Consider the following 27747-nt stretch of genomic DNA (forward strand, 5'->3'; position numbering starts at 1 on the left):
TTCCTGGTTGTGGAAGAACACAGTCGCTTCCTTTAGATCCTAATATCAGGAATGAGTGGTTGAACTTTCTTTTTTAATGAAGTACCAGCTCACGTGGAGAAGAAATTGGTGTTCACTTCAGTTCACTGCAAGATCGTTTGTAAACAAATCTCCGGTCGATGCAGGATTTGGATCCGACAGGAATGGTGCAACACACTTATGTGAGTAAAACGTGTTTTTATACGTAATAGTATTGCATTGTTATAGATCGTTCTGCTTATGTGTACGTGTCTAACAGAAATATACCTTTAGCACGCTGGACTCAAGACACGTATGGGCCAGGGCTCGCAAAGCCTGGCAGGCCAATTAATCTCATAATATCCCGTTCTTGTTCTGCTATTCTCTCTCTCTCTCAGTCACTCTCAAGTTGACATCTGAAGGGCGGCATGTGTGTGCGCACGGTTTGTGCTTATATCGTCCGATCTTGCGGGCTATGTGTAATATAAAAATAATAGTCCAATCAATTGTGGGTGGATGAAAAATAAATAAATCATTGTGTTTGTTTGATAAAGACGTTTACCAGCCCTGTGATCGAGAAAATAATTCCGGTTGCCGCGTCTCCCTCAATCCTGCTCATTAAATATGCTAATCTTCTCCAATCCTAGCCGTGGGCGTTTACCTCCAAGTTTCCAGCGGCACGCCATTGAAAACCCAGCATTTTGGAGAGAGCCTCAAAACCAGTGTAGAAAATAGCCTATTACTTATTAGTTATGATGTTTATGAATGTAAAAACCACACGGACATCATTAGTTGACCTCAGATAACAGTATATATAAAAAAGTGAGTCTCATGGCACCTTTAAACAAAAGCTATGAAAACACACAACCCCAATTAGAGCTTTTTTTCCGCAGCAGCAAATGATTCAGAGGGCAGATACAAGAGGGAGAGATATGAAGAGACGGGAGGATAGAGCGATTTTGAAGATGTAGTCAACAAACTGACATAGCTGCCGTTCCTGAAAAACACCCATCTTATTCTCTCTCTCACACACACACACACACACACACACACACACACACACACACACACACACACACACACACACACACACACACACACACACACACACACACACACACACACACACACACACACACACACACACACACACACACACACACGCTTTCGGTTCCACTGATATTGTTGGAAATAAATATACATTTACTCACATTACACACTATCACTGAGCATTCTCGTACAGCGAAACAAACCACACAAAAGATTTATTACTGGGCTGCATAGTTGTGGCCAACCAAACATCAGAGTTCATAACACAGTAACAAAGGAATGAGAGGAACAGCCATTATGCCCACTATAACAGTAAACAGACCAATATCCAATTTAAAGAAATCTGTTCTTCTAAAAAAAAATACCACTCAAATTTGCGGTTCTACTTCTACAAATACTGTTACAAAGTAAAATAGAGCTGATTGAGAACTAATGGCTTGGTCCTACTTGTCCTTATTATACACCCCATATCCAGAAATTGTACTTCTGCACAGTAACATCACCAAAGCAGAAAAAAATAGCGCCAAAGTCACTCCATTGGTGGAGCCAGTAGTTGACAGACCACACACACAAACAGAGTCTGAAAGTGCCACAGAGTCACAGTGTTTACACTTTTCCGGAAGTCATTCTCGAAGTTGTCTCTGTATATTATGCCAGGATGGTAGAAAGTGTGTTAACAGGGAAAAATAAAAATAATTAGTGATGAAAGAAATATTCAAATACATTTGCAGCTTTTGTACTGAACTGAAAACTATAACAAAGTCTTAGAATCGTTAGTTGTTAATTTGCCAAAACCACAAAATATAAGTTAACCTGTACAAAATGCACAACTTTTGCTCCCAATCTAATCTAATCAACTCACACAATTTCAAATAAATACAGGAAATGTGTCGCGACATCAGTGAATAAACGTGATTAATGCATTCCATATTTATGCAAAACAAAACACAGATGTGTGTCAATAGCTTACTGGTTCCAGTGTATCAGACACACTCTCTTCGTTATATCATATTGCATATCACTTGATTGTTTGGCCATATCATGCAGCCCTGCATAAAAATGAAAATGTTGTTATTGTTTGTTCACACTCACATGCAAGTTATTTTGTTTTAAAGTCCTCTAAAGCAATACAATAGATTCCATAATAATAATAAAAGTAATTCTGTACAATAATTAAATACTAAATATTAAATTAAATACTTTTTTTTTTTACATATATTGCATGACAATACACACAAAAACAAAATGAAATTTGAATTCTTCATTATATTTTTAACCTGTGGTGTGGTGTGGAGTAAGAAACACTTCCAGTTTAATCTAAAGGCTAATTCACACTACATCAACAGACACTGACCAATGGCAACAGACAGTCGCGTTACCCCTGTCTACGTTGGGTGGTGATGTCGGAAAGGTCTGAGAAGTCACATACACTAATCTGGTGACTGTTGGTTGGTTGGTGTCTGTCAGAGCCCTGTGAATCTTACGTACATCAAAGAACCAGACTGTATTCACTTTTTTGCATTATTACTTTTTTTAATGGCTATTTTTTTTGATGGGTAGAGATGGGTAAATTGTAAATACATTATTTGCAGACCAGCACAAACACAAGCTTGTTCAGAATACAGGTCTTTAAAAAATTCTCTGTTCATTTCATAAAACGCATTCTGGATTTTAACAAATCTAATTACAGTCGTATAAAATCGGGTTCAATGTGAGATCTGTAATCTTTTTGACAAATCACACTGTAGAAGCAGTCATCCCTGCTCCTACTTCTCTATACAGAGATTGTAAATGGAATCCTCCGAGACCTCCACTAAACTTGAGCAACCTCTAAAAACCGTTACACCCTCCCATGAATATTGCCAAATGAGAGCAGCATGTGCTCTAGAGGTTGCAATCAGATCAGGCCATGACATTAGACAAGATTTTTGGATTCACAAAGAAGCGTCCCAGTGAGGTTTATGTGTGAACACAGTAAAACATCAGATCACGAGCAATCCCAGAGTGGACCTAGAAATGTGATGGGGTCAACTAGCAGCCTTACGCAATACGCACATTCAAATTGGGTTAGTTCGTCCATCATTTCTGAATAAATGCCGTGGAAATGGCTCACATTTGTCCTCCTCAGCATTGGCACATTAGTGATCGACGTTTCAACGAAACCGCAAAGCAAATTTCACCCTACTTTGTCTCATCCATGCGGAGTCAGGCTATTTCTGCCTGTCATCACTGTAGCTAAGCGACAACTGTTCTAGTGAGCATAAGTGTGTGCATTCGAGTTTGAATGTGCCTGCATGCAAGTATTTGCCCTCTTAACTAAAACCAGACCCTGGGCTCCATTTCCTTTCTATCTCTCTCGCTCGCAAACACATACTCCGAGGGTCGTGTGTCTGGTGCCATAAGTGGTTTGTAAAGTGAGGCGTTCCCGTTTGTCTTAAGGGTCCAGAGTGTTTGGAAGGATTAATACCAGCTGATGAACAGAAAACAGCAGAAAAACGAACAGCTGCAGAGGAAGAGAGAGGGAATCAAGGACAGCTCAAAGAAGTCGGTTCTGTCATCTGTTAGTCTTCACCTCTGATCTCCATCTAAACCTCTCTGGGTAGTGGGCACATGGTCTGTTTTGTTACAAGCTGAATCAATAACACACCACAAAACTACACGCCACAGTATACAAACATGCACAATACAGACTATTACATATGCACACACACACATATACCAGTCTACACTAACTACCTCAACAGAGTTACTCTTTACCAACCACTTAACCATAGTCACTCTCACTTTCCCCCCAAAAAAAACATGTGACAGTGTTGTCAGAGTGCACAGACTGAACCCAAAGGCAGATCCTTTTCCGGATTTCTTGGGGTAAAAAAATGCAGAATTCAGCAGAATGCATTTAAATTGAACTACACTCATACTGGTAGCTGAAAGCATAATCATATTAGCCAAAATATTTAATTAACAGACATGCAAGGGGTGAGGAATGTGTCAAGCTTTTGTCAAAACGCCGTGGAAATCTGCAGATTTCTGCAGGCACAGAGCCCATGTGGGCCTGGTCATTGGTAACAAACTCTTGCGGCTTGGACTACACACACAGGCTTGTACACATACATCCCAAATATTTATCCTGAATTTAAGACGGGAAACATGTAAGCAAGAGATCACAGAGGCCTCCACATATTTTTCAAGGATTACACGTCTCAGCGTGTGTGTTGTATGCAAACCATGACAGCTTCAAACAAAAGGCTTGGCGCATCAAGTACACAGAAGAAAGAATGCCCCTCTTTCTCACTCTTATTTTTGTTTTTTCTCAATTGTTCTCTCATTATTTCTCTTCTCTGATACCTTTTCCTCCATATTCAGCCTTCTCATTCTCTCATGTTTGTTGCGTGAGTCACTAAAGCTGGCTTCAAACTAGAGAAAAATTAACCTTTGTGTAACACTGAAATCCCAGTATACATACACACAGATGAGGTCTCATAATGAATTCATGAGTAATGGTTGTAATACAATAGTACCAACAGATATGGTAACAATGTTCAGAGCAAAAAACTCTGATTATACTCCAGTGGGTATAACCATTCAACTTTCTATACAATATTTTATTACAATCCAACCATAGTCTGAAGTTTTATAAAGGTCTCATTTGAAAACAATTTTCTTAAATGTATACATGTTTGAATGTAAAAAAAACAAAAAACATATTTGACATTGTTGCATCAGTCAGTAGTGCCGTTTAGTTCTAGGGTCGTATACACAAAACATCTTAAAAAGGCTCAAAGTAGCTCTTAACTTGCCGATTTAGGAGAAACTCTTAAAAAAAATGGACATGTCAGTCCTAATTTAAGGACTCCTACATTTTTTCACAAAGCATTTAGCATTAAAACCAGCTCCTAAATCCATGAAATGTTAGAAGTAGTCAAAAGGATTCCTAAGTTACTAAGACCAAATCACAAACAATTTGGATGTTGTGGACATTTCTCCCCTTCCTCTCTTCCACTTTGCTTTCTGTCTACTCACTGTCCTATTATAATAAAAACGGAAATGATGTGATTACCTGTGGTAGTTGTTTCACAAGTTCATACTTACATATGATCGGATAGAGTGAAAGAGTAAAATAAGGCTATTTGGCATGCTGTCCGTCCGAGGGGATTTAGGACTCCGAGCTCAGAATTTAGCCCAAACTCAGAGTTCAGCTAATTATAAGCCTCTTACATGTCTTCATCTCGAGGGATTGCAGAATTCAAGCGAAAATACTGTTTTATAAACAAAGTTTGGGAGGAGCACTATCTAATCAGCTCGAGTATATACAGAGTATACACAGCAGACTTACCTAGTTACCTTGACTGTTTTCTGCATCCCTTCGCCACCCGAAGACTCACTCTCAGTCCAGCCAGAGATTCGAGGAAGAACTCTGGGTTTTGGCTAAATTCTGAGCTCTGAGCCCCTAATCCCCTCAAACAGCACGCCAAATAGGCTTATTTTACTCTATTAGTGACACATAGCTTACTTTTTAAAATCTTTAAACATGTATTTTAAAACCTTTATTTGAATACGGCAACATAATACCTTATTCTACAATATTTCTATCATTAAATCACTGACAGAGACCCCTCCTATCAGCCAATTACTGTGCTTATAGTTAATTAGTAAACATGATGACAGCATCCATAGCATCAAGGTCACCCTGCCCTTAATCTAAGCTTAAGACTTCTCTCTATTCCTTAGTAAAAGTTGCTATCAGAAGTTGCTAGAAAACTCTTAACTAAGAAATGTTATTGCTATTTAGGAGAACTTAGTGATAAGATAAAATGTTTTGTGAATGAAGCCCCTCGTTCTGGATCAGTGTGTTGTGATTGATCAACTGCTTTAAGTGCATTTTGGAAATGTCGCACCTCTAACCATAACCGCAATAATCCAGGGTGGAGAAAAAAAAGCATCTTTTGGACATGGCTACTAACTAGAACTTGGTGTTATAACAAAAAAAAAATACAAATCACAATATTTTTTTCCATTCTGACTGAGATACTGACTTTATCACAAGTTTTTTTTTTTTTTTTAATAGAATTGAATAATGCTGGCAGCTTTTTCTATAAATTTGAGTAAAAAGTGCAAAATGCAAACACTGTAAACCAGTCATTGTGCTACACATAGGTCCAAATTTTTGTACACTGTGTTGTCGCTGGGATGGTACCTTTTCAGGTGATGGAAAAGTTGTTGCATTTCCCGCCTTTGTTGGAACAATGGCATATTTTGCAGACTGTCTGGGCCAGACAATATGCATTTTTGCATTCAACTGCACTTTTCCATTGTTTTTCTATGTAAACATGCTAGACGGATGCATTTGACCATTGCACCATTGACCATTGCAGTGTCATTGCATAACACTGCGTTCTAAGAATGTGGCACTCAAGTTTTAATTTTTAAAAACGAGTCTCCAGAGATTGCTTTTTTGCTCCACTGACCATTGTCCATCGCCAAAACGCATTCTTTACGTACCCGCCCTTGATCGGCACTTTGTAACTTTTTAAGAAACCCAAGATAATAGCTAAAGATTAGAGATGCATCGATTGACAAGCCGTGGACCAGAATCAGACAATTTCCCACATGATCGGCCCTGACCGGTGACCGGCTGGTCAGTCTAGTGCCTTTCCGATTCCGAGCCGGTTTCATTTTGGTTACCAGTGGTGCAACAAATAATATCAACTGCACATCGCTCTCTTCTCTGATGGTGAAGTGACAGCTCATATCACTCATCTAAACTAGGCCGCCTCTCAAACAGCTCATGAGTCACAAGTACCAAAAAGAGTGGCTAACGGAGCTTAAACGGCCAAATACACACAAAAGTAAAGTAAAAAAACAACAAAAAAACCATCTTGGTGAGTATGCAATTCAAACACTCTCAGTTCTAGAGCGTACATAGATGAGACAGTTAATGCATGTTGTGTTATATTATATTGGGTTTATACTGGATAAACACTTGGTGCTGTCTGTCATGATAATCAAAGAACAAGACAAAGAAAATCGCTCTCTGCTCTTGACCTAATAACTTATAATAACTTGTAATTCTTGACTAAATAATTTTAATTACATTTCTGTATTATTTCTTACTTGAATATACTGTATTACCCACCTGAAAAAATGTAAGCTGTTTATTTTGATTAAAGAAAAGTAGATTTTTGTTTGTAGATGCTGTCAATTATAGTTCTTAGAAAGAAAATCAGAAGCGGCAAAAATCTTACAAAAAGATATTTTTGTCACACTTTCAATAAAGAAAAATTCTCTAATAAAAGTATCTAATCTCGAATAAAGATTTTATGTATGGGATACAACAGGACATAAAGAGCAACTGGAGAGTCCTCAGAATTTCTTCTTTTGTGTTCCACTGAAGAAAAAATTGTTATAGGGGTTTGGAAGGACATGAAGGCAAGTAATGACAGAATGTTCATTTTTGGGTGAATTATTCCTTTAAAGAGAGACAACGAGTGATATTGCCACATACAAAAGTATGCCTCAGCAGCAGACCCACTTTTTATTTATGAATATATAATTTTGGAGATGTCATTTAGTTCTCAGAGACTCTTTTTAAACATGCCAGATGATTTCTGCTCCAAACACCACCCACCAACACGCATGCATACACACACGCGCTTTGGCTATCGTGATCACTCACAGATTCACACCATCATCAGTCTAGCTTTTTAGAACAAACATTAAATTAACATGTGATCTAGTGCCTTTCAAGAGAAATGTGTGCATACGTTCACACACATACGCATGCACATGTGCCTGGAATGTGTTGTGCCTGTTGTTCATTACTGGAGTTAATGCTCCACCTTTCCAATAGATTTGTTTCAATAGTGATTTTAATGCCACACTTTAATGGTTTCATTAAAACACCTTAAAAATGAAACATTCTTTCCTCTTTAGACATAGCGGGACACGGGAGACCTCGGGATAACTCTTTAAATTTTCATGTGATATATTTTTTCAAAGACATTTAACTTTAAAAGAAAATTGCCAAAAGGCATCACGCCAACCAATTACAAGAAGAGAATACTCCAAAAAAAAAAAGAATGAAAATGTCACAAATAATGGAAGTTTTCTTATTCGTCCTCCAATCAGACAGTGGCTGCCCTGACCCCTGACTTGAAGGGTGGATGGTGCCATTGCGGGCTTGTCAGGTGGTAAGAATGAGCAGCGTGATTAAAGTGGTTAGTATTTTACGTGCGAGGACAGCGAGTGTATGGCGATTATGTCAAGGCTGGGCCGCACCTGTCTGCAATTTGGCACATACTCTTCTCCACCTGCTCTCTTGATTTATTCTCTCTCTCGCTGGCTTTGTTCTCCCCTCCTCTGCTTTGCCTGGTGTAAAGGGCTCTGTGTTGTGGCTTTTAAACAATTCCAATTTGGGACAAACCACAAACCACATGAAACAGAGAGAGCAAGAGATAGAGAGGCTAGTGAGTGACTGAGAGAGAGTGAAAAAAGAAGACATCTGCTCAACAGCTTGACATGCACTCAAATGAACATACAGCTTTTGGATAGAAGGGGAGAAAGAAAGAAAGAAAGAATGAAGGTGAGAAAAACAAAGAGGAGATTCAGACAATGTTTTGTGTCCATATATGAATGAGTTTATGTCAGTGCATCAGTTTTTGATTTCACCAAATCCAAATCACTGATAAATCATGATGTCACGGTTCCTTTAATCAAAAGAGAACAATAATTCTATGCCAACCAATTTTTACTTTAATACCAGCCTCTCTTTTAATAACAGAATCATTTCATATGGCCTACATATTTATACAGCAGAGTAACATCCTTATATACCCAAATTATTAATTTCCGGACTCTTGCTAGAAAAATGACGCATGGCATGAGTCTAGCCAGAAAAAAAAAACATGAACAATCATCTAAGCCGTCATAAATCAGTGATATAATCTTAAAGGGCAGGCCATCAATATTCAGATTCATATCATTAATGTCAGCCTCATTCAAATGTCACCCTGTAAAACAGCTTCATGATCATGCAAGGCCCCATGCAAAGTACACAATGCTTTTATACAAAAGTTAACCATTACATTTACAATAATTTCCTTAAACAGTGCCAAAATGATCATCTTTACTAAGGCCCTGAGTAAAGTGTAGAGGTTGAATAACATAGGTTTACATGGGTTACACAGGATAAAATGCATACTTCTGAAGATCTAACTTCTGTATTTCCTGAACATCTTATAAATGTGTATTTTTGGAATGTTGATGGTATATTAAGAAATTATATATCAATTTTGTAATATAACAGTTATGTCTGAAAATACAATGGCAAATGGTAAACAAACAGTAAACTATAAAGACGGAGAATGGGAACTCTGATGCTGTATATGATGCTCAATGTGCCTGTAGATGGCACAAAATTCACCAACTATGATAGCTTCATCAAATGGAAAATCAATACAAAAAAAATTATTGATTACAACTGTATTGATAAAAGTAAACACTTAGCAATGCAGTTTTGGTGAATTCTTTGTAATTTCACATAATTAAAAAACTTATTGTTTAAACTGACATTAAACTGATATTTGCAACATAACTGCCTCTCTTAAACACAGATCCTGACTAAACTACAAATGTTAATTCACAGACTGCAAAGAAGTATGCCCTTTACCATTTTTTCTTTTAGTCATCTTTGAAATGGCTAAACACTGTAAACAGACGGTGTAGTTTTAAGAAGCTTCTCTCAAAGCTAAGAAATTCTTAATTCTAATAATTACAAATTCTATTACATTTATACTTTGTATTGTAGCACAGAGGTTGTGCATTTGTTCAGCAACCACAATCGCAAACAATATGTCAGAAAATCGTGTTTAGATTTATTACATTTCATCACAGAGAAGATTTGCTCGCAGATTTAGTAGCAGCAAACAGCAGATCATCAGCAGGTTTTTTTGCAGCCCAGCGTGTGTGTGTGTGTGTGTGTGTGTGTGTGTATGCCAGATTGACAGGAGTAAAACACACAGCAGAAAATGTATCCTTTTAAGAAAAAAGGCTCAGCTTGGGGAATCACATCTGGCAACCCCAAGCAGGAAAGATAGTGGAGGCTAGTTACCAATGCTGAATTAAAATGAACAAATAAATAGCAGATCAATATCATAATTATTTTTAATTAAATGAGAGAAGCAGAAATCGTTATCACAATTAAAATACAACTAATGGTGCAGCCCTAATGATTAACTGAGGTACTAGAACCAGCATTTCTGAATTAATACAATTCATCTTTAACTGGTTATTAAAGGCAAAAACAAATTTTTTCCACAAATACCGGATATTGTATAGAAATACCCAGTACTGATAGAATAGAGGAAAAAAGGAGTAGAATCAAGCAATAAAAACATCATTAAAAAAGAAAGAAAAATACGTGCCCAAATGTTAAATTTTAAAAGCAACGTTAAGTGACATTGTTCACAGGCTGTTTTATTGACGTCTTTCTGTGGTTAAAACTTTGATTGTGCGATTACATGATACTACACATGCCGGTATACGGTATTATTATCGTGGTCACTTCAAAATACTGTGAACAATTATTTATGAATTATTCTGATTTCCGACAAGCAACTTCAACGCTTCATCACAGCATTCCGGGAAGGCAGCGCTGCATTTGAACTGATTTGAAAGCAGAAATGACGGGAAGCTTCACAACATCGCGGATCTCCGCGGTCACTGCTGTCACAGGACTTCACCAAATCATACCAAAGAAGTGTGTTTTTGACGGAGCGGTCCCAGTGATAAAGGTTCGGTCCTGCTTTGGAAGCAGGCGGAGAGTAAAACTGCTTCAAATGTCTATGCTGTTGGCTATCGTCGCGTAAGTAAACATCAGTAAACGACACGATCGTGTCACGAACGTTAGTTAGTTTATCAATGGAGCATGCGATCTATGGTGTGTTTAAATACATTTGTTTAGCTGACCACTAACGTTACAGGTGTGTTAGTTTGATTATTGTCAAACCACCCCAAACATAAACCTAGCGTTCTCACAAAGCGTGCTTCGTCATTCAACTGTGCTAACAGTTACTCCATTGTTGTTCTATGTATAACGTTACAATAGTCTGACGTGCAAAACCGCTTTGCTTGCTACTGCTAAGGTTTAGTCACATACAATAGTCCATAAACCAAATCATGTCCTCATAAACAGCGAGTAAAGACACACAAATGTTGACAGTCCACTAAATACAGTACATAACACATCACCACGCGTAGGGCTGGGCGATATGGAGCAAAAAATATATCTCGATATATTTTGCTATATCTCGATATACGATATATATCTCGATATCTTTACAGGAAAAATAACCCCCTAAAAACTACAGCAAAAACAAATATGCCAAATACCACAAAAACCTTTTTTTTTTTAAATTGAAGTGCAAAGAGGTAGTCAAGTGCTTTTGCGACATTTAAAATAAAAAACTCCCTGATTACAAAAATAATAATAATTTAACTGTAAAAGAAAATAAATAATATTGCCTTCTTTTCATTTATTTCATGCTTTCAAAAGATGAATCAAAGACTCCCTTTTTTACAGTTAAAGTAAACAGTAAGCATTTTGCCGAAAGATGGGGGCATGACTGAGATATAAATAAACTGTTTGTCATAACACCACTTCCTGTTAAATTTGTATCAAAATTCAAACAGTGATGTTTGTCATGAGTTTGACAAAATTCAAACTCATCATGCAGATCATGTAGGCTACACATGAGCTGAATTTCACTTCTTTTCCAGTTACAGAAAGAAATATGAATGTCAGAAGGTAGGCTATATGATAATATGATACAGTACAACTGACAGAAGAGCACCGCGTGTCTCAGGACACCCGGGATGTCGCGTTTTTCACTCTTGGTTAAAACGTGAATAGACCTATTCATCATAATCCTGTGATAAAGCTGACAAAATAATAATAGTAATGATATTGCAATACTTTTTAAATGTTTTCAAATGATATGCGATCATTTTGACATTTTAACCGAAAACTATGCGATCAGTTAGACACAGATCATAAACTGGCATGATTGCGACCGCGTCTCGCACCAGTAGTGTCAATCACCTGACTGTGGGTGAAACGTGCGATTTGAACTATGATGAACATTAATATTTCTTTATGAATTTTAGCAAGCAGTTGTGTTAGAAGGAAAACATGGTCTCTAAACTGAGTCCTGAACAACGTGCGCGCTTGTCAACATGATAACTAATCCTCACCTGGTTGTGGAAGCAGCCGTGTTCAATGAGACAACACGCGAGGGGAGGGGGAACAAAGCAAGAGGCGGGAGGCGCGCGAGGCTCCGCGAGCACAACACAGAGAAGGCAAACAAGCAAAGTGGCGGAATCAGAATTTAATATAAACAATATATCGATATATACGATATGTCCAAATCCATATCGAGCTGAAAAAATATCTCGATATATTTTAAATATCGAGATATCGCCCACCCCTAACCACGCGTCAGAGCAATTAAGTGTACGCACTGAGATGAGAGAGAGGTATGTATCAACTCGTTTTAGTTAAGGGAATAACATAGTTTAATATGAAAGAGCGGTGAAGTGTCCCTTGAACAGTTGTATTTTTAACTGACGTTATCAAAGAATAATAACTTCATAACAAATGTACCTATGTGCTCTTTGTTAATGTTAGTTAATGCGTTAACTAACATTAACTACTAACCTTCCCTTACGTGATTCATTTTGGTAAGTTGTCATGTATTTTTCAAAATACCTTCTGATGTCCATGCATGGTTCTCATGCTATAACTTGTATTAAAGTGGAAAACATGACTGCACTGAACTGAGGCATTATGGCAATCTGTCACTTAACATTTAGGAGCGTGAAAACGCCCTTTATGGCTTGAATTTTGTGATATTCGAAAGCTGACACTGTTTCTTATCAGAAGTGACAAAGCACAAATAATGTTTGGGGTAGGGAAAAACTGCAACTGGCTTGAATTACGTGATTCAGGGTCAAACTGAGCCTGCATTTATGTCACTATTTTTCAACTGTTAATGATTCTCATTTGGCTCAAGCAGACGTGTTCAGTTTTTAATTGTAGTGTCTGTTCTCTAACTTAAGTTACTTAACTAGATTTTGTTACTTTAATACTACCACGATGGGCAAGTGATGTAATCTGTGTGTGGCTGAACACTATGTAACACCGGTAACACTAACAAATCACTGCAGCTGCAAGCCTAATGCAGATATAGAAGAGGACATAACACAGAGAAAAAAAATTGAAGGGCACAAGAACATTGTAATAAAAGATATGATTATGAATGCCACCTTCATCACTCTTACTCCCGCCTCATCTGGATCAGAGTATTTTCAAACACACCCCATACAGATGTGCACGTCCACACATACAGATTAGAGCAGGTTTAGATTATGAGTATGTTATCACATATGGATTACATTATTGAGAACAACATTTCATACAATTCTCAGAGGACCATCAAGAATATGCTGGTAATGACTCCAAAAACAACACAAGCCCTTGCTCTCATCTCAAACCACAGGGAGGTTCACATAATCACAGACACTGAGATAGATTGTCCTGTTTAGTCAAGCTTTCACTCATCTTCCCTTCTTTTTGTCATTCACCTCTTCAAATGGACGGAGTTTTCCTCAAAGGCAATAAATTATTAAATAAACCCACCCAGCTGTGCTCAAATTAATTTAACATAAAACATCTAAACTGCTTTTATTCAGAGTAATTTAATTTAAATGGAGTGATAACAGGAGGCCGTGTCAAAATATACACACACTCACACATGACCTCTTGATCTCCAAGCTTAATGACAGATCATAGCCTGGTCACAGACAATGATGTTTGTCTGGAACACTTAGTCAGTGAACCCCAGGGTGAACCAAACCATTTTAGGATTCAACAGAGGGAATTACATTCCCGTGTAAAGACAAACACACACACACACACACACACACACACACACACACACACACACACAAGGATGGAAACCACCAGGAAACACAAACCGCTGCGAAAAGTTTAAATCACCACAACAGAGACAAAATACAATATTCACAGATACAGATGCATACACACATACACATACACACACCACAACAGAAAGACAGAGCATTCCTCCCAAATGCCAAGCAGGACCAGAATAATGGGTGTTATTATACGTACGATGTCAAACATACACACACAGACTCTTAAAGACAGACATGCACGCACACACAAACAAATACAAATACACTCACCTAAAGGATTATTAAGAACACCTGTTCAATTTCTCATTAATGCAATTATCTAATCAACCAATCACATGGCAGTTGCTTCAATGCATTTAGGGGTGTGGTCCTGCTCAAGACAATCTCCTGAAATCCAAACTGAATGTCAGAATGGGAAAGAAAGGTGATTTAAGCAATTTTGAACGTGGCATGGTTGTTGGTGCCAGACGGGCTGGTCTGAGTATTTCACAATCTGCTCAGATACTGGGATTTTCATGCACAACCATTTCTAGGGTTTACAAAGAGTGGTGTGAAAAGGGAAAAACACCCAGTATGCGGCAGTCCGCTAGAGGTCAGAGGAAAATGGGCCAACTGAGTCAAGCTGATAGAAGAGCAACTTTGACTGAAATAACCACTTGTTAAAACCGAGGTATGCAGCAAAGCATTTGTGAATCCACAACACGCAAAACCTTGAGACGGATTGGCTACAACAGCAGAAGACCTCACCGGGTACCACTCATCTCCACTACAAATAGGAAAAAGAGGCTACAATTTGCACAAGCTCACCAAACTTGGACAGTTGAAGACTGTAAAAATGTTGCGTGGTCTGATGGGTCTCGATTTCTGTTGAGACATTCAGATGATAGAGTCAGAATTTGGCGTAAACAGAATGAGAACATGGATCCATCATGCCTTGTTAACACTGTGCAGGCTGTTAGAGGTGGTGTAATCGTGTGAGGGATGTTTTCTTAGCACACTTTAGTGCCAATTGGGCATCATTTAAATGCCACGGCCTACCTGAGCATTGTTTCTGACCATGTCCATCCCTTTCTGACCACCATGTACCCATCCTCTGATGGCTACTTCCAGCAGGATAATGCACCATGTCACTGTACTAAAATGGCCTCCACAGTCACCAGATCTCAACCCAATAGAGCATCTTTGGGATGTGGGCCTATCAATATGGGCCACCATTACACCACCACCACCAGCCTGCACAGTGTTAACAAGGCATGATGGATCCACTCACACTGAAAACCCAAATAAGTTGATTGAACTCAATTGGTTTGAGTAAACTTTCCCTCAATTCAATTGAGTAATGGAGTCTCCCAAAACTTATATATTTAAGTTCACTTAACTTGGTGCTCATGTTCACTGTACTCAAATTGTTAAGTTCACCAAACTGGGTACACAAGAAGTTCTGTACACCATGCTGGGTACAACCAATCAAAACTTTTGTTCTGATGTTTTTGTAGCTTGTTTTATGTTCAAAGTTGATCTGTTTATCTGAATTTTTTTTTTTTTGATTGTCACCATTGTAGATTCATACACGGAGTATTGATGTCTGTTAAACATTTTGTAACAAAACGAAACTATTATTTTACGTAACTATTTTTTTTTTTACAAAAATGAATAAATAAAAATGTAGTAACAAAACTATTATTTTCATGGTTAGTTTTAAAGGGGGGGGGGGGGGTGTTTCAGTCATGTCAATCTTGAGTACCTATAGAGTAGCATTGCATCCTGCATATCTCCGAAAAGTCTTTATTTTTTTAATAATTATATAAGAAAGATGCGCTGTTCCGAGTCTTTCCGAAAAAAGCCGAGCGGGTGGGGGCGTATCGTGTGAGCGGAGCTAAAGAATGACGTGTGCTCGCTGCTGCTATGTTGAGTCGAGTGCGTCGTAAAGCTGTGTCATCCCTAACAGCGGGAAAAAATCTTTATTCAAAATAAAAATATGGCTTTTAATCAGATACAGCCATACATCTATGATCCGGAATCAGACCCAGAGGCTGCAGTTGAACAGGAGCAGCAGCAAAAACGACTAGAGCAGGACGTCTCTATGTGGTACAAGTTATACACTAACTATATAATATGCTTAGCGGCTTGTGTTATTTACATATTTATACTTGAATTATATCGTCGTATTTTTGTCTTTGAAGGTGTACATGTGGGAAGTGCAGTTGTGCACGTGTGTTTGTGTGTTTACGCGTGGTTTGTGTAGACAGTAAGCGGACTGGTTTTGCACGGCAGGTTAAGTTAGTGTTTACATAGAAAGACACGGAATAGTAGCGCATTTGAATGAAGAAGCGTGCTTATTTAGTTCAACATATTTCCCCCCTCTTTGTGTATTATTGTTTGGAGTGCTTTTACAATACACAAACATAAAGTTACACATATAGTGGCCAGCTAAACAAATGTACACGCACTACACATCGCATGCTCCATTGATCAATTAACTATACGTGATCATGTTTGGGCTACTTGATGAGCATAGGCAAAAACACAGACATTTGAAGCAGTCTCACTCACCGCCTGCGGTTCTAACGTTGGGACCTTTATCGTTGGGACTGCTCCATCATTCAGCATTAGGCGATCGGGAAAATCCGGCGTCGAGCTGGGCCTTGTTTATGAAACAGTCGGCACCGAAATGCAGCGAACAGATATAAACATTTGCGCAACTCAGTTGCTGATCCGGAAAAGCAAATTACATCCACTGTTGCCTTAACGCGGGGTTTTTGGCGAATCTGTGCAGGACTGTCTTGGTCTGGCAACCAAAAACGCACTTTTTTGGTGACATTGTTATGTGCACATCACCTGTCCAGCATCCTACAAGCCAGCGCTTTGATGGGCGTAGCCTGTTACTTTCGCTCTCTCCCTCTCTCTCTCTCACGCGCTTCCGGTAGAATTGTCCGTAAGGCCCATACAAGGAAATTCCGCCCCCATTAACGTCAAAGGGGACGCATGATCTCAAAAAACTTGCCGAAACTTATGACTAACCGGAAGTAGTATTTTTGACAAAGAAATACACCCATCAAACGTCCACCTTAACTTTTGAAACTTTGTCTATGTTTAGTATGGGATTCCAAGTCTTTAACAGTGTAAAAAGATCAGTATGCATGAAACAGCATTTCACCCCCCCTTTAAGTTAGTTCACATATTATTATGTTTAGTAACTTACGATTTTTTACTTACCGATTTAAAGATAGCATCACAATGAAAAAGTCTCCATCTTAATTTGAATCAGCAACAGAAAAGGACCGCCTTTTGTAAATGTCCTCCAATCAGTGAATTGGTTCTTGTTGCCAGACAGAACTTCTTGCATGGCCAATCACATGTCACAAACTCACAATAGTCAAGATTGATTTGTTTAAGTAAAGACAACTAGGGTTTACAGTGCATTAAACCAGGTGACCTTTTTAGAGTCTTCAACTGTCCAATTTTGGTGAGCTTGTGCAAATTGTAGCCTCTTTTTCCTATTTGTAGTGGAGATGAGTGGTACCCGGTGGGGTCTTCTGCGGTTGTAGCCAATCCACCTCAAGGTTGTGCATGTTGTGGCTTCACAAATGCTTTGCTGCATACCTCGGTTGTAACGAGTGGTTATTTCAGTCAAAGTTGCTCTTCTATCAACTCGGCCCATTCTCCTCTCTGACCTCTAGCATCAACAAGGCATTTTCGCCCACAGGACTACTGCAGACTAGATGTTTTTCCCTTTTAACACAACTTTCTTTCCCATTCTGACATTTTTTGCCAAGGCATTGTTAGGAAAACTACCAATTTATATTTGTCGTCTTACACCTGTACTTATAGCACTAGATCTAGAGTTAAATTGCTTTTAAAGTTCCTAGAGTGCGTTCAGAGCTTGGTAAAACTGCCTTCTCTTTCTATGCTCCCTGGTTATGGAATGAGCTGCAGAGTATAATAATGATCGAAGCATTCCCCTCTTTAAAAGTTTTTAAAAATCTCTTATTGACCAATTTAAGGGAAACGTGTGTATGTTTTGTTAAGTAGATTTTGTTATTTTTGAGCGCTGGACAAAATTTTATAAACTATTTTTTTTTAATGTTTGTATGTTGTTTATGTGAAACTTTCTGTGCTGGCATCTTGGCCAGGACTCCCTGGAAGAAGATATTTTATATCTCAATGGGACTATCCTGGTAAAATAAAGGATAAATAAATAAAAAAATAAAAATTCAGGAGATTGTCTTGACCAGGATCACACCCATAAATGCATTGAAGCAACTGCCATGTGATTGGTTGATTAGATAATGGCATTAATGAGAAATTGAACAGGTGTTCCTAATAAACCTTTAGGTTTATTATATATATATATATATATATATATATATATATATATATATATATATATATATATATATATATATATATATATAATCTGCGCATGTCCCACGTCATACACAAACATATACATACGCCTACATCTGCATTAGTCAGAAAAAACTTGCAGCTGAAGCTATAATGCCTCTTTTCTATAACTGTACATGATCGAATACACTTAAGATTAAATTAATTTGTGTGTGTGTGTGTATATATATATATATATATATATATATATATATATATATATATATATATATATATATATATATATATATATATATAAATATATATATAATAATCAAAAAAAAAAAAAAAAAAATCACAGAAAACCCCTAACCTCAAGGTGTGATATAAAAATATATGTGTGATATAAAAATAGCTTGTTACTAGAAAAGCCATATGTTATGAAAAGTGTTGAGCTACTCTTTTAGATCTGACCTTTAAAAAATACTTTCATTGGTGTGACCTATTGTAGTCAGGTTGATTCAGTGATCTATCTACATCCATCCTCCATCCATCCAATCATCATGCCGCTCTACTGTGTAATTTTAAAGCTTTGGTTCCCAAACATACACACACATCTGCGTGTTGGCTGTTGTCTGGGACTCCTTAAATAGATCCAGCTGTTTAAAGTAAAGCCATTAAAGTCGTGCAAACATTCTGTTTCTTCAGAGCACAGCTCTCTAACACCTGTTTGGCTGAGGTGAACTCGCTCTTAGATCCCTCATTAGCACACACATACACACACACACTTTTGCAATCAGTCAGACAGAGCAGCGCTCTGGGATATATAGTGTTAGCCGTATCAGATCTAAGATGCAGATCAACAAGTGCATTCCTTACTGCTAACTATTCACTGCTAAATCAAAGGACAAAGGACTCGGGCTAACACACAGAGAGCATGTGAGAAACTTGTGTGTGTATTAGTTACAGCGGTAAATAGTTGAATGGAGAGTAATTAGAGTGTGGCTGACTCCATCCTTTAATGTAATATCCTGTCGAGGAGGAATCCCATACCTACAAAGCTTAATAAGGAATAGTGTGTGTGTGCATTAGAGAGCTCACACTGTGATCTGGCCTCATGCCATAATGCCGGAGAGAGAAAGAGAGAGGTTGATGGGGAAAATATTCCCTTCGTTTTCCCATACTCTCTCTCACACACACACAAACTCCAACAAAGGAAAGGTCCGATTTATACTGTAAAAGAAAATCAGGTCTGATACACTATAATAGGTGTGACCATCACTGAATCACAAACAGAGATGGATGTGCTATAATTAGACATCAATAGCATTTTCTTAGATGATAGTGTATTTTGTGTATGGACTTACATATTGGGATTATGACCACTAAATTGCTGATATGTCCATTTCACATAATTTTAAATAATCAAAAACAAATCACTTTAAATGACAAGTATATCTAGGCATTACAACATTATGAAAAAGATTACATTTAACAGTGCTATTAAATTACTGGCGTTTTATAATATTGACTTTAAGTGTGCATTAGAGAGCAACAAAAAGTAAACTAAACATAAAAATAGGTTAAATGAGCATGCATAATTATATTTTATAAATATATATTATATTGACGGTACCATCATGCAACTTTATACATGCACCACGCACTGGTATTAAGTAATGCTATTTTTTAACAACGTCAACCATTCAACATACCAAAACAAATAAAAAAATTTATTTTGTTTTCCTAAGGAAACTATATCAGTTTTTACATGACAGCAGATCGGTCATGTTGCACACACACTTTCTCTCGCTCTGTGGTTTCTTTACATGTCATTTTTACTCTGACAGACTAACCACGCTCACGCCTTCCTCCATCAATCAGAGTAGTCATGGTTACATGCCTTCTTCTGACATGCTTCAACGCAGTACTCACAGACACATTTGCACGCACATGCACACAATAACACCATGTCTAGTAATAATACTAGATGTCTATCCCACACTGATGCCATTTGCACCTATGTAGGGCTTCTGTATACACTTTAAAATCACGTTTGGAAATTGTGAATACAAACTTGGACACGCTTACAAAAGTAATGGACAATTAGGATGACAACATATCAAGATCACAGTAAGCAAACAAGACAATTCCTACAGCCCTTAAAGGGATACTTCACACTAAAATAAAAATGCTGTCATCTCACCCCCACTTCGTTCTAAACCTGTAAGACTTTAATTCGTCTTTGGAATACAAATGAAGACCTTTATGATCACTTTATGATGAACAGATTTAATTCAAGCTTTTATTTACATATAAACATTCAGAAATGCACACATCAGTTGTGGAAAACGGAAGCTCAAGCATGTATGCTTTACATGCGAAAACCAGTGAGGTTCATTCTCAGGTTTGCTCTCGTGCATCAAGAAAGGTTTGTTTCAGCTTCTGTTTATGTTCGCATATGTTTGTGAATAAAAGCCTAAATTCAATCTGTTTATCATAAAGCAATCGGGTCTTTTCAGAAAATTTGGACTATTAACACTCAATTGATATTCCCTTTATACTTTTTAAAGCGTCAAAGTGGTAGTTGTGTAGCTGTCCAAGGAGGGACATAAAGCATTAAAAAGATTTTCATTTGTGTTCAGATGATGAACGAAAGTCTTGTGGGTTTGGAACCACATGAGGGAGAGTAATTAATGACAGAACTTTCATTTCTGGGTGAACTAACCCTTCAACACTAACTTTTACCGTATTGTTTGTGTGCACCAAGGACATGATGTCTCTGCACCCTAACATTCACTTCAGAAAGGCCATAGATGTATCCGAGGGGAGGGATTCGAGATCCCAAACCCAGAATACCCCCGTACGTAAGTGGCTAAGAACAAAAAAAAAAAAAAAAGAACAAAATGTGGAGAAGGATGCTGATAAACTGTCAACAAAATGGAGGCAAGACAGCTGCATATATATATACACCTCTTTTGTTGATTAGCTGAGTACTCTCCACCTGTGTCAATTATCTGATCATGCTCCTCCCGAACCTTGTTTAATTAAAACATCATTTATATTCATTCATTCATGCACTGCAGGAATCTGTCTGTGTGTGTAATTCTACCTCCAGTTATGTGTAATAAAACGCATCCCTGAACCAAGCGCTCTGGATTCAGCACTAACGCACTGCCCGTGGGGTGAACATCAGGAAATGCTGCGACAAGCCTGGCCTTTTGCCAAAGGAATCAAACACGAGTCCGGGCCAAACCGCAGCGAAGGCTAAATAAACAGCGACCTGTGCCGCCTGACAGTAAAAGTGCGTCTGATGAAGAGAACTCGTAAAAAGGACAGATGTTGTTTAAACAGAACAAATGTCCCCTGCAGGTGAACGATTCACAGTTACGAGAAGCACATCACTCGCGGGCTTTTGACGCACAACATGAGTGGGGCGAAGACAAATGCTCATCTAAATCAGTAACTGAAGCTCAGCTCACAAACTAGGTAGGTGGTTGTCATACCTAGGGGTTAAAGGGTTAAAGATCCTCACAGGGAACTGAACCCCTGCAAAGGTGAATTCATGTGCCTTTGAGCAAAACCTTTAAATGCAGATTGCTCAAAATTGGGGTCTGTCCTTGTTGTATGTGAAGAGTGAATCAAACACTAACATAAATGACATAATACAAACAACAAATTTGGTAAATACTGATTTCATTTTGTACTTAAATGTGCTATAATTATAATATTATAATAATATAATAGTATATAGTACTAAATATTTAAAAAAAATTGAGTGTAAAAAAATTGTTTTAAACATTAATTTTAATCACAATTTTTGTAGTTTTATTAATTTTTCAGCTTGATTTTCTTCACTGGTAACAAAGCGTGATGTAAAAAAAAATGCAATGATCGCTGAAGGCTGTGACTTTGGCACTATATGTTTTGTTTTTTTAGTTTAACTGCTGCTTTTAAGTTTAATTTTAGTGGAGTGATGTAATTGTGCTATGGCTCATGAAACTGACTTTAAATTGACAAACAATTTTACAGCACTCCATTCACTCAATAAGAGGTCATTATACCGGAGACTTTCCTTCTCACACAATGACTTGTTTTTTCAATAGAAGAACAAAGCACTGTACATTTTGGATGTTTTTACACTTGATTTACCATCAGCTTATTAGTAGGTGCTATCTGCTATCTGGGTGTGTCAAATAAGGGATGCCTCCAAAATACACAGTGCTGCGACACTTTAGAACCAGCATTTGAAGCACTGACCTGGAAGAAGAGGACTCTAACAAAAGGTCATACAGCCTAAACACACACACACACACACACACACACACACACACACACACACACACTAGTCTGGGTGGCAAGACAAAAATAAATGATCTTCTCAATAACAAGAGGCTGAAGCAAAGCGACAAGAGAGCAGGAAGCAAGTTTCGTTGTCTGCCTGCTCTTTGTGTAGAACAACAGATAGGCTAACTCAGTTTACCTGGTCGTCTATTGTTGGGTGGTCGGTGTCCGGTAACCGGAGCACTGGCGCTGTGGCTTCATAGTGCGGGACTGGCCCCGTTGATGACACCTCATCTTTGTTTTTCTGTGATATTTCGCGTTTGAGTTCAGAGCGCAGGTCCAGGTAGCAGAAGAGCGTGACGAGGTGCAGAGAGAGCGAGAGGATGAATAAACTCAGGAAGATTTTGCAGTTGTTGCATTTGCTTTGGCACTCACACGCCGCCTGCGTGCGCTCGCGCTCTTCCAACTTCGCCGGCTCGCGCTTCGGTACCATGGCTGCGTGCAGGTCAGTCAGCATTGCCTCTCATACCGAAGTTCCTCTTCCTCTCAGCGACTCTTGGCTTGGGCTAGTCGCGGTGTGCAGTCTGCGGGCTCATGTGGCTTCCTGACCTCGGACTGCGAGGATTCAGGCTGATAACCTACTGCGGCCAGTTCCAGAGACCGACCCCTAGCATCTGATTGGCTGCCGGCGTGACGTCAACTCATTGAAAATCCTCCCGCGGAAAAGAGCGCGAGGCTCTACTACGACATTCATCTGAGCTGAGTAGCCTACGCAAACAAACATAAATCATTGTAGCGCTAACAATAGCGTCACACGTATCGCTGCCGATTACACAATATTTCCCATTTCGTAACCTCTAAAAGGAACCGTCTGTAAATAAGATTAAGAGAGTTTTCTAATTCGTTTGGTTGTGTCCCTATAGATTAGGGGTTTTTCAAACTTCACTAAACCATAGGCCTACATACTTACACTTTAAATAGCATAATTAGCGTTATATAGCCTAGCAAATAGTCAAATATTTAATTAGAACGCTAGAAATTTGTAAATCGATATAAATGGCATGAAACCCCTAGACCTACATCATGCTTTTTTAGGCTTTTTTTACTCTTAAACAATCTTCCTTCTTGTCAAACTTTCCCTAACCACATGTTTGTATATTAGGCTTACTCGGTGAGAGTGAGTGAGTGTGTGTGTGCATGTGAGCGTGCAAGTGTGTGAAGTTCCACATCTTTAAAGTGTTAGAACTGAGGACTGGTAGTGTAATTGTGCATATGTTGAGAATCAGAGCAGACTGAGTGTTAAAAGCAGGACAGGACTGCCAATCAAACAAAAACATCAAATGACACACACATGCAAAGAAACACACGAGCACACACTGCTTTTCAAACAACAAAATTATACACATACATGCACTCTAGCTTACACACATTTATCATACTGTCAAGCTCCAAAGCACACACACACCATATTAATTTAATAGTTATTTATTACAGTGGCATATAACTCTTCTGCTGTGTGTTGTTTGAGTAATAGGCTAGTTTTCTATGGAAACCACTAATAATATTCATTCTTTTTCTTGTTTTTTTTCAGACTTGTCAACCAATAATTTGGAAAACAATGAAAGTGGCAAAGGAGGATGAAAGCGTTGGGATGGATGGTTTACGAAGAGATTAACAACCTAGGGCCGCAACTTCTTTCTAGCTTTCCCTAGTTTTTTTAAAGTCATTAGTGCATAGAGCTCAATATGTAACTCAGAAGAAAAATTCAGTCCAAGAAGGTTGATGGATGCTATCTGATCTCTCACTTCAGTGCTGTCTCTCTCTTTCTCTTCCTCTGTTCTCGCTCCACTCACAGCTGTGCTCTGTGTACTGCAGATCCTCTGTGACCTCATAAAGCTGAATCTCTTTAATATGGTTTTATATTAAATCTGGGCCGCTTTTATTCGCCTCCAGACTCTTTAATCTTAAATCACTTAAATATTCACAGCTACACTGCTGCTGAATCGATTCAGCGCCACACACACATGCACACTGTCTAGTTGTCTCACACTCAAGCAATGTCCTCTGACAATTCATGATGTATCTCTAAACGCAGACATTACTAAATAATGCAATAAAAGCATCATTACAATAGCGTAACCCACCCAGAAAGTCTGGAACCAGTTCTAAACACACGCACGCATAAGCATTTACGCGCACGCGAACGCGAACGCGCAACAAAAACATTTGCTTGAAACACACACGCACGCGCACACAAACGCACAAATGCATTACACAAACAAAAAAAACAAACAACCTTCGGCGAATATTGGAATATTATAGGTCTGAGGCTCATGGGCAGTTAAAATTAAATTATACAAATTAACTTAGCGAATCCAGCCCATACAGAGCCCAGAGAGGCTGGATTCGGGGTGCTAAGAGTTTAAGAAAACAGAGAGAGAGAGAGAGAGAGAGAGAGAGAGAGAGAGAGAGAGAGAGAGAGAGAGAGAGAGAGAGAGAGAGAGAGAGAGAGAGAGAGAGAGAGCACGAGAGCACTGAAAACTAAATGTTCTAGGTTTTTGAGGAACAGTTATTATTAAGACCAGTAGCCTAGCCCTGCGTAGGCACACAAAATTCAGCACACAATAACAATGGCCATAAAAAAATTAGACTAGCTCATGTTAAAACAGTATTGCTTTATTTTAGTGATCCAGAGAAAGTTCCTCAACATTTTAATTTAGAATATTAACTAATGATTAAACTACAAAATGGAAGTAGTCATCCTTGTGAGATGCGTCTCTTGACCTTTTTAACTATTGTTTTCACTACAAACAGGAAGTAGTATACAGTATGAAGTCGAGATATAGTGAAGTCGGTAAACTGATTAATCTGCACGATACAAGATACCCACATCCTAACCCAACACACTATGAGAAAACACTACCTCCTACTGGCCAAAACTATCACCACACAGGCCTACGAATGATGGGAACTAACACAGTTGACGGGTAAATATACTGATGAGAAAAATGATATACGTGGCTTATTGGTTTGCCACAGTACAGTCTTGAAGTCCATACATGGAGAGCTGGCATCAGAATCAGACAGATTCAAGTCTGTGCTCATGCAGAACATCCCTTTAGGAGTTTAGATTGTGGAGGAGATAATTTCAGCGAAGGAAAAAATGCCCACAGAAGCAGCAGCATGAGAATCCAGTGACTCAGCTCACAGACGTTATCTCTCAGACTTCAACACTCACAGAAAACCGATGAAGCACCTGAGATAAGGAGCTACGTCTTCAACAAATGGATAAACAAGCCCAGCTGCTGTTTAGTAAATTCTACCTGACGATTAACAACGGCCTGGATAACTAAAACAGTTCAGACACATGAACACACACATGCGCAAAGGAAACAGTTTGATATGTTTATTTTTTATGGTCTATGGTTTAACCTCATCTATTAGGGAGGCCAGACTTTCCTGTTTACCAGACACAGCTCTGTTTTTGATACCATGTCCCTGACTAGATCTATTTCACAAAACTAGGATAAAGGATTAAACCAGGATATCTTGGTGACGTTGTCATCTGTATGCAAAATTTAGTACACCTCTGTCATGTAAATGTACTCTGATGGCACACTCAAACTAAGAACTATAACGATAACGAAAAATAACTCTATATTAGTGGATAAATTGAGCTAGGATCACCAAGATATCCCAGCTTAATCCCTTACTAGTTTTGTGCAATAGGCCACTGTCCCTGGAAAGTCTCGGTATTACAGCATACATGCAAATACAAAAAAAGGGGTGCTGCAATTACACTGATGATTTACATGAGGAACTTAAAGTATAGTAAACAATTTCTGAGAAAAGCTGTTGAACGCTTGTAGCAATCAGCAGTCGGGGGCGTATACACTCATGATATGGAGGAGGAGAGAGAGTGAGCAGGAGGGAGATTTAAAGAAAGACTGTAGAAAGAGAGATGACTTCTGCTCCATAGGCTACGTGAGCAACATTGCTTTTGCTATGTTTCACAGAACTAAGATAAGCTGTTGTTGTAGTTAACTGTGTCGGTGACTGGAGCTGCTGGCAACATAAACAAACTCTTGTGTATTTTATGTTTTTTTTGTTCTTCCTTCACATTCGTTAATCATTGTCACTTTAGTTTTCACAAAGTAGACTATTAATTAATTTGATATTATTGTTTGTGCATTTTGGGGGCAGCAATTGGGTGTGTTTATTTGATTAAACAACTCACCCATGCTTCTAAATTAATCTGTGTTTTTCAATGACTTGTTTAAATTAAGAATTTGGTGAGCCAAATTAAGCCAGTCACTGATTTGTTCCTGAGTTAATCAGTTTTTTAAAGGATCGTTTGAATGAACAAGCCACAGACTCACTAAAAAAGACAGTCACTTGTCACCACCTATTGACGTAATGATGTAACCTGCCAAAAGAGTCTAAATCCTCACCACTAATGCAGTCAGTCTTTTTTTCTCTCCCACAACTGCAGTCTGAGAGCCAGGGCAGAATTAAATTTATACACTTAGGCCTATATAAAATGTATTTCACTGACCATTATTTAAATGGTCCACAAGTTCACAAAACCGCCCAGTCTGATTGATGTAATCATTTTAAACTTGTTTTCATGTTGTTGAGGACTTTGTAGAAATGTGACAGACCACATGGAGGTAATTTGTAATGTTTCCGAAGTTTTTCCCACAGTATTTTTTTCAATTAGTGCACTGAGTTGTTTTGGAAGAAAGGCATCTGCTAAATGGTAACAACCAAAGCCCCCTTAACAGCCTCAAACGTCAAGACCAACATAAAACCCATGAGTAAATGTGAGAGGCGTTAATAGATGTTGGCTACAGCAGCTTGTGGAAGCCGAGAGAGAGAGAGAGAGAGTTCCTCAGAATTCCTCCCTCAGTCGTGGAGTGAGACAGGGCTGCAGCTTATGTCCCGCGCTGTTCAATATCTACATTAATGGGCTAGCGCAGGCCCTGGATCAGTCTTCGGCACCTGGCCTTACTCTACTGGACACTGAAGTCAAAAGCCATCTGTTTGCTGATGATCTGGTGCTGCTGTCTCCCACTAAAGAGGGTCTACAGCAGCATC

General features: G+C 38.5%; 1 protein-coding gene and 1 long non-coding RNA gene across 6 annotated transcripts in view; one reads left to right on the forward strand and one right to left on the reverse strand.

Moving 5' to 3' along the window:
• eda (ectodysplasin A) overlaps window positions 1-23412 on the reverse strand; it is a 49205-nt gene extending 25793 nt beyond the window's left edge. For all 4 annotated transcript variants that reach the window (XM_067438580.1, XM_067438579.1, XM_067438578.1 and 1 more), the window contains exon 1: window positions 22850-23412. In XM_067438580.1, coding sequence (XP_067294681.1) covers window positions 22850-23167 — 318 coding nt within the window. In that variant the 5' untranslated portion in view covers window positions 23168-23412. The remainder of the gene's footprint in view (window positions 1-22849) is intronic.
• LOC137070976 (uncharacterized) lies at window positions 21474-24597 on the forward strand. 2 transcript variants are annotated; one of them, XR_010904365.1, is made up of 3 exons: window positions 21474-21855; window positions 22533-22652; window positions 24242-24597. It is a non-coding gene; the product is annotated as an uncharacterized lncRNA (long non-coding RNA). The 2 variants fall into 2 exon arrangements; XR_010904364.1 differs by lacking the exon at window positions 22533-22652.
• The last annotated feature ends 3150 nt before the right edge of the window (window positions 24598-27747 follow it).

The sequence above is a fragment of the Pseudorasbora parva genome, chromosome 3 (assembly GCF_024679245.1).
Source record: "Pseudorasbora parva isolate DD20220531a chromosome 3, ASM2467924v1, whole genome shotgun sequence".
Lineage (NCBI taxonomy): Eukaryota > Metazoa > Chordata > Actinopteri > Cypriniformes > Gobionidae > Pseudorasbora > Pseudorasbora parva.